Source organism: Argiope bruennichi, chromosome 2 (genome assembly GCF_947563725.1).
Source record: "Argiope bruennichi chromosome 2, qqArgBrue1.1, whole genome shotgun sequence".
Classification (NCBI taxonomy): domain Eukaryota; kingdom Metazoa; phylum Arthropoda; class Arachnida; order Araneae; family Araneidae; genus Argiope; species Argiope bruennichi.
The window spans coordinates 47,505,453-47,512,625 of record NC_079152.1 but is presented as its reverse complement, the minus strand read 5'-3'; the positions used below and the strand labels follow the sequence as shown (position 1 = coordinate 47,512,625).

The 7,173-nt window shown below is 38.8% G+C and overlaps 2 protein-coding genes across 3 annotated transcripts; both read left to right on the top strand.

Moving 5' to 3' along the window:
- The first annotated feature begins 558 nt into the window (after positions 1-558).
- LOC129962181 (uncharacterized PE-PGRS family protein PE_PGRS54-like) lies at positions 559-3,486 on the top strand. Its single transcript, XM_056075921.1, has one exon. It carries the CDS (start codon positions 559-561, stop codon positions 3,484-3,486), a length of 2,928 nt encoding a protein of 975 aa, XP_055931896.1.
- Positions 3,487-5,338: 1,852 nt separating this feature from the next.
- LOC129990767 (uncharacterized) lies at positions 5,339-6,920 on the top strand. Of its 2 annotated transcripts, none has more exons than XR_008785831.1 (3): positions 5,339-5,515; positions 5,623-5,799; positions 6,781-6,920. XR_008785831.1 is itself a non-coding variant. In XM_056098181.1 (3 exons), the coding sequence occupies exons 1-3, from the start codon at positions 5,420-5,422 to the stop codon at positions 6,898-6,900; spliced, it is 384 nt and encodes a 127-aa protein (XP_055954156.1). In that variant the 5' UTR covers positions 5,339-5,419; the 3' UTR covers positions 6,901-6,920. The 2 variants fall into 2 exon arrangements, 1 of the variants encoding a protein (XP_055954156.1); XM_056098181.1 differs by having other exon boundaries at positions 5,632-5,799.
- The last annotated feature ends 253 nt before the right edge of the window (positions 6,921-7,173 follow it).

Sequence of the window (7,173 nt, the reverse complement as noted above, 5' to 3'; positions counted from 1 at the left end):
TTTGCTATTTCTGCATTTTAATTGTATCCTTTAAGGAGTGTCATTTAATTAACTTAAATCGTGAATTCTTGCACAAACTATTACATAACTATCGGAACATTTAATTTGAGATGTATTTTAACCAATTCCGGGCAGAAACGAGCCATTGTAATTTAACATTTTAAAATTTTATTAACTGGAATTTGGAAAATTAGTTTTGTATCCAACTAATGAACATAAAGGAATCTGGAACATTGAGATAAAAAATTTGAAATGGTAAATTAAAGAAATGCCAAGGAAGAAACTAGCAATATTACGGTATGCTTTCGGACAGAATTGTACATCCATGTATCAATTCTTAAATTTGAGAATCAAATCAAGTTTGCGTTATTCGATACAAATAGCGCTTCCACCAAAACTTAATTTCTTCGCAATATATAATCATAATGAATCGAATTGTTCAGAAACATGATCGAGAATTGATTGATGTCTGGTTTGGACAATTTGGCATCCAACTCTTAGGAAATTTAATATTTAAATTAATAAACTGACGGAGGAAGCGGTACGAGTAATATTTGTATGAAACTCATAAAAGTTCTGAACAAATCGCATGCTGACTTTATACTGCTTCAACTCAACGTGTTAATCGGAATTAGCATAAAAACCGCTGGATATAGATATTCACGAGAAACATGGATTAAAGGTAGAGCGGAGGACGGGCGTAATGAGTGCTTGATCTGTGGTTTTGAGGTTGGTGATGGTGGCTTGGGCAATGCTTGTGTGCGAGTTGATTTTGAGGTTGGTGATGGTGGCTTGGGCAATGCTTGTGTGCGAGTTGATTTTGAGGTTGGTGATGGTGGCTTGGGCAATGCTTGTGTGCGAGTTGATTTTGAGGTTGGTGATGGTGGCTTGGGCAATGCTTGTGTGCGAGTTGATTTTGAGGTTGGTGATGGTGGCTTGGGCAATGCTTGTGTGCGAGTTGATTTTGAGGTTGGTGATGGTGGCTTGGGCAATGCTTGTGTGCGAGTTGATTTTGAGGTTGGTGATGGTGGCTTGGGCAATGCTTGTGTGCGAGTTGATTTTGAGGTTGGTGATGGTGGCTTGGGCAATGCTTGTGTGCGAGTTGATTTTGAGGTTGGTGATGGTGGCTTGGGCAATGCTTGTGTGCGAGTTGATTTTGAGGTTGGTGATGGTGGCTTGGGCAATGCTTGTGTGCGAGTTGATTTTGAGGTTGGTGATGGTGGCTTGGGCAATGCTTGTGTGCGAGTTGATTTTGAGGTTGGTGATGGTGGCTTGGGCAATGCTTGTGTGCGAGTTGATTTTGAGGTTGGTGATGGTGGCTTGGGCAATGCTTGTGTGCGAGTTGATTTTGAGGTTGGTGATGGTGGCTTGGGCAATGCTTGTGTGCGAGTTGATTTTGAGGTTGGTGATGGTGGCTTGGGCAATGCTTGTGTGCGAGTTGATTTTGAGGTTGGTGATGGTGGCTTGGGCAATGCTTGTGTGCGAGTTGATTTTGAGGTTGGTGATGGTGGCTTGGGCAATGCTTGTGTGCGAGTTGATTTTGAGGTTGGTGATGGTGGCTTGGGCAATGCTTGTGTGCGAGTTGATTTTGAGGTTGGTGATGGTGGCTTGGGCAATGCTTGTGTGCGAGTTGATTTTGAGGTTGGTGATGGTGGCTTGGGCAATGCTTGTGTGCGAGTTGATTTTGAGGTTGGTGATGGTGGCTTGGGCAATGCTTGTGTGCGAGTTGATTTTGAGGTTGGTGATGGTGGCTTGGGCAATGCTTGTGTGCGAGTTGATTTTGAGGTTGGTGATGGTGGCTTGGGCAATGCTTGTGTGCGAGTTGATTTTGAGGTTGGTGATGGTGGCTTGGGCAATGCTTGTGTGCGAGTTGATTTTGAGGTTGGTGATGGTGGCTTGGGCAATGCTTGTGTGCGAGTTGATTTTGAGGTTGGTGATGGTGGCTTGGGCAATGCTTGTGTGCGAGTTGATTTTGAGGTTGGTGATGGTGGCTTGGGCAATGCTTGTGTGCGAGTTGATTTTGAGGTTGGTGATGGTGGCTTGGGCAATGCTTGTGTGCGAGTTGATTTTGAGGTTGGTGATGGTGGCTTGGGCAATGCTTGTGTGCGAGTTGATTTTGAGGTTGGTGATGGTGGCTTGGGCAATGCTTGTGTGCGAGTTGATTTTGAGGTTGGTGATGGTGGCTTGGGCAATGCTTGTGTGCGAGTTGATTTTGAGGTTGGTGATGGTGGCTTGGGCAATGCTTGTGTGCGAGTTGATTTTGAGGTTGGTGATGGTGGCTTGGGCAATGCTTGTGTGCGAGTTGATTTTGAGGTTGGTGATGGTGGCTTGGGCAATGCTTGTGTGCGAGTTGATTTTGAGGTTGGTGATGGTGGCTTGGGCAATGCTTGTGTGCGAGTTGATTTTGAGGTTGGTGATGGTGGCTTGGGCAATGCTTGTGTGCGAGTTGATTTTGAGGTTGGTGATGGTGGCTTGGGCAATGCTTGTGTGCGAGTTGATTTTGAGGTTGGTGATGGTGGCTTGGGCAATGCTTGTGTGCGAGTTGATTTTGAGGTTGGTGATGGTGGCTTGGGCAATGCTTGTGTGCGAGTTGATTTTGAGGTTGGTGATGGTGGCTTGGGCAATGCTTGTGTGCGAGTTGATTTTGAGGTTGGTGATGGTGGCTTGGGCAATGCTTGTGTGCGAGTTGATTTTGAGGTTGGTGATGGTGGCTTGGGCAATGCTTGTGTGCGAGTTGATTTTGAGGTTGGTGATGGTGGCTTGGGCAATGCTTGTGTGCGAGTTGATTTTGAGGTTGGTGATGGTGGCTTGGGCAATGCTTGTGTGCGAGTTGATTTTGAGGTTGGTGATGGTGGCTTGGGCAATGCTTGTGTGCGAGTTGATTTTGAGGTTGGTGATGGTGGCTTGGGCAATGCTTGTGTGCGAGTTGATTTTGAGGTTGGTGATGGTGGCTTGGGCAATGCTTGTGTGCGAGTTGATTTTGAGGTTGGTGATGGTGGCTTGGGCAATGCTTGTGTGCGAGTTGATTTTGAGGTTGGTGATGGTGGCTTGGGCAATGCTTGTGTGCGAGTTGATTTTGAGGTTGGTGATGGTGGCTTGGGCAATGCTTGTGTGCGAGTTGATTTTGAGGTTGGTGATGGTGGCTTGGGCAATGCTTGTGTGCGAGTTGATTTTGAGGTTGGTGATGGTGGCTTGGGCAATGCTTGTGTGCGAGTTGATTTTGAGGTTGGTGATGGTGGCTTGGGCAATGCTTGTGTGCGAGTTGATTTTGAGGTTGGTGATGGTGGCTTGGGCAATGCTTGTGTGCGAGTTGATTTTGAGGTTGGTGATGGTGGCTTGGGCAATGCTTGTGTGCGAGTTGATTTTGAGGTTGGTGATGGTGGCTTGGGCAATGCATGTGTGCGTGTGTATACATTGAGGAAATGGAAAATGCTAAAGGTAAACGGTGCCGCATTTGTGTGTTGTACACGGATTTGCTCATTTTAACTGTTCTCAACTCTTTAATGTCACAAAACGACCATTATTTCAAAAGAAAGTAGGGATATAGGTGGCGATGAACTTGATATGCTGCTTTGAAGTAGGAAAACTAGGGAAGAATACTTAATAGAATGATTAGGCGATTCCGAAGTTAACATTAAATCAGGCCTTTCTTGACAATTTTTAAAATTTTTGAATTTGAATCGCATAAATTTGACAGCTATATTTGTATATCTGACAGAATAAGTTTTTGTTTCGAAGTTTCCACTTTACATAAGAGTAAGTTCGAACCAAATTGAACAAAAGATAAATAGATTGTTCTAATGCTGTTCGTTTTGTGATATTTCGGGGAATCTCTCATAATTGGAACTGTGCTCAAATTGACAATTAAAATGCATTATGATTTTAATGAATCGAAACTCTTCATGGTATAATAGGCATTGATAAATGGCACTTGAATAATATATTGATGAACATAATAGATTTGAATTCCTATTGCGGTGAAATTAGATATTTGATTTCAGTGTTTGGTCTACTGCTTTTTTAGGAATGAGCTTGATATAAAAATCTATTGACTCGTTAAAAAATGCAAGTCCTTGAAATGCCTAATATAAAAACTTGATATTTTTTTTTTTCGAATTGCACTTATTTATTCGTGGAATAGCAATAAAAAAAATCGTTCGTGTATTGGAAATTAAACAAATTATTCAAAAAAAAAAATCGGCTGCCTTTTTTTAAACTTCAGCTCGCGGTTCTTGCCATCATTAACAGTATTAATTATGTGCATGTAATCCTAAATTATGAAGCGTTTCGTTTCTTCTAACCACTGATCCCCCATAACATTTAAAATCATCAACCTGTAATATTGTGGATGCCGTTCTTTTCTATATATGAATTTATTCCTCTAGTTAACGTTGCTTCATCGCACCTCGTACGAAAAGATTCGTTCAATTCGTGCTCGCGTATCAATTAATCCTGAAGTGACGAGATAATTTTGAGATGTAATAAAGTTCAGTTTTTACTGAATAAAGCAGCCGAGTCTATTTGAACAACCACAGGTCCAGAAATTAGAAATAATTTAGCTTGTTCCATATCAAAATTCGAAAACGGAAGTTTGAATGATCTCGTGTATTGAAGGCGGATAAATTCTAATTACATCTTTGAATTGAATGAAAGGAAGTAATCGGCTAGATCAGGAATAGAAAAAAAGTTTAGAAATGTAATCGAATTGAGCATTGGAGGTATTGTCTTTAAATGCAGCAATTTTGAACGTGTATGAATGTAGGCAAATTTCGTATTGTATTTCTCTATCCTTTGATACTTAAAAAATAACTTATCCTTTTCATAAAGCTTAAACGGTTGGTACAGCTTTAAGACAAAGGAGTTTGTTTCATTCGAGAGCAAATTTTTTTATTAAAAAGTAAGCACAGGATAATCTCTATAATTTATCGTCTTCCATAAATTAAACACTAAACTGCTTGCTGCCCATTCGTATATTTTTAAACTTTAGGAAAGCTTCCAAGACGCATTGGAATCTTAATATTTTTTATTTTGATTGAATATGGAAGAGATAATAATCTCTGGATATTCTACAAAAATGGCTTTCAAGTGACGAAAGTGCCATAATTATGTGGATTTTACTTGTTAGTCTAATGATATAGGAAAGAGCCATATCGATTGTTTGTTTTCTTGTCCGTCTCTGAAAATATGCAGAATGAATAATTAGATTAGTTTCTGGGGTTAAAATAACCTTAGAGATCATTAAACTGACCCACTCATACCTGGAAGTTTATTTTTGGATTACATTTTTCATTCATTTAAAAGAAATGCAACCTCATAGAAATTAGCAACGAAACAAATCCTGCAGTTGTTAGAGCAGCTCTCTGTAGACTCTTCAGATGTTTTTTGGAGCAGGGAAACAACGCTTTTCCCCATACGTGGAATGACTGTCTGCTCTGCTCTTTGTAAAAATTGTGTTGATAACAGCTTTTTGGATGGCCAGGGGTCTTTATCTCGGTTCCGTAGAGAAGCAAGATCGGTAAGTTATTATAAGTTATATTTATAATTGTAATATTGAAATGAAAATTGGATGAAATAATTTATCAATGATAATTAGAGCTATAAAAATGTACTTTATATCATTAGTTTTCATAGGGTGGGCAACTTGTCCGTGTCCATGCCGTTTTGTTTGACAAAGGGACGACGTCACTCACCAATAATGTTTTCCCAGTTCCATGTCTATGCTATACATCTGCACCAATGCTGGATGCGAGGAAGTATTCTCTTAAGATGACATTAACGCACAAGAAATTCAAGGACACAGTAAGTTTGCCAATTATATTAAAACTGACAAAGTGACATGGCTTTTGGAAACCAATTGTATTCGATTCGTCTAGAAAGTAAGCTTCCTGGAAGCTGCAAAGAGAAGTGAAACATAATTTCCAGGAAACATTTATTGAAATATGTGTAACCTTTTGAACTACCAACGTAAGAACTACCAGTATTGAAATGCATGTTATACTATGATGGTTATTTGCATCACTTGGGTAGTACAGGGCCAGGAATTCTCAAATCATTTTTTCAACACGCGCCCGTAACAGAACAAAAAAATAATTCAAGATAATTATTTTGTGTCTATATGGACTGAGGGAAAATTACTTTCTAGAATGAATAAATGTATTTTTAAAAAATCATTCTTTTCGATCCCTTATAAGTTGTAATTCATAATCATGCCTTTTGGCAAGATCCTAAAATTCGTTTTTCTACTTTTCAAGCATCTAAATATGACATTCCATAAAATTTGAAATGCAACCGCCCAAAATTAAAATTGAATGTTCCTTAAGTGAAATTTCATATAATTTACCACTAAGCGTTTTGTGGGTCGCTTTAAAGAATATTCTTTAAAGCGTTTAATGAATAAATTTATTGACATATCAAGTATAATCAGCAATTATGCCTAACGGACAATTAACAAATTAGATGCACAACTTATTTTCCTGTATACGCTTATAGCGCTCGGAAAAAGATTTGGAAGTATTTTTTAAAACCAAATATTAAGATGAATTGTTTAACGAATATATTTGAAATATTGCCAATAGCTTAATTTTTTAAAACGAACTGAAGTGAGCTTTAAGATTTCCTGATTACAACTTTAAACCTTTAATTTCTGTCAATGAAGTTGCAAGTAAATTCTTATCAGATTTTAGAAGCTTAGATGTAGATAAAAGAGCAAAAGTAAAATGCATATATTTTTTCATTTTATAATATTCTTGATTTCATATCTAATCATTAATTTCTTTTCAGATGTTGAGAGGTTTTGAAGCAAGTGATCACGGCACAACAGATAATATGGAACTTCGAGTGCATATTAGAATTCGGACCCTATGGAGTCCGATTCTAACAGACCAAAGACTTATTGGATGATTTATAAAGTCGGAAATGTTAAGATTAAGCTTAATGCTTTAAGTTTGTATACAAAATTGCCATAATTTCAAATGACCTGCACAGTGTATTGAAAGTGAAAGAAATTAAAATTCCTCTCTTCCAGGAAAGTGGCTTCTAAATGACGAGTCTGAATTGTGTCGATTTCTCAGTCTGAGCTTGGGGGAAAACCATAGACATTACTTGCGCTGCTTTCAAGAGATGAACAGAAAAAACGAACGAGAATTTCAGAGTAATAATAGCAAGACTTTTGAG

What these genes read in the sequence shown, in the direction of transcription:
- LOC129962181 (XM_056075921.1), top strand. Translation starts at nt 559, where the DNA reads ATGAAACTCATAAAAGTTCTGAACAAATCGCATGCTGACTTTATACTG.
- LOC129990767 (XM_056098181.1), top strand. Translation starts at nt 5,420, where the DNA reads ATGACTGTCTGCTCTGCTCTTTGTAAAAATTGTGTTGATAACAGCTTT. An exon ending in TCCGTAGAGAAGCAAGATCG is followed by an intron (nt 5,516 to 5,631) that starts GTAAGTTATTAT and finishes TAGTTTTCATAG; the next exon opens with GGTGGGCAACTTGTCCGTGT. An exon ending in ACAAGAAATTCAAGGACACA is followed by an intron (nt 5,800 to 6,780) that starts GTAAGTTTGCCA and finishes ATTTCTTTTCAG; the next exon opens with ATGTTGAGAGGTTTTGAAGC.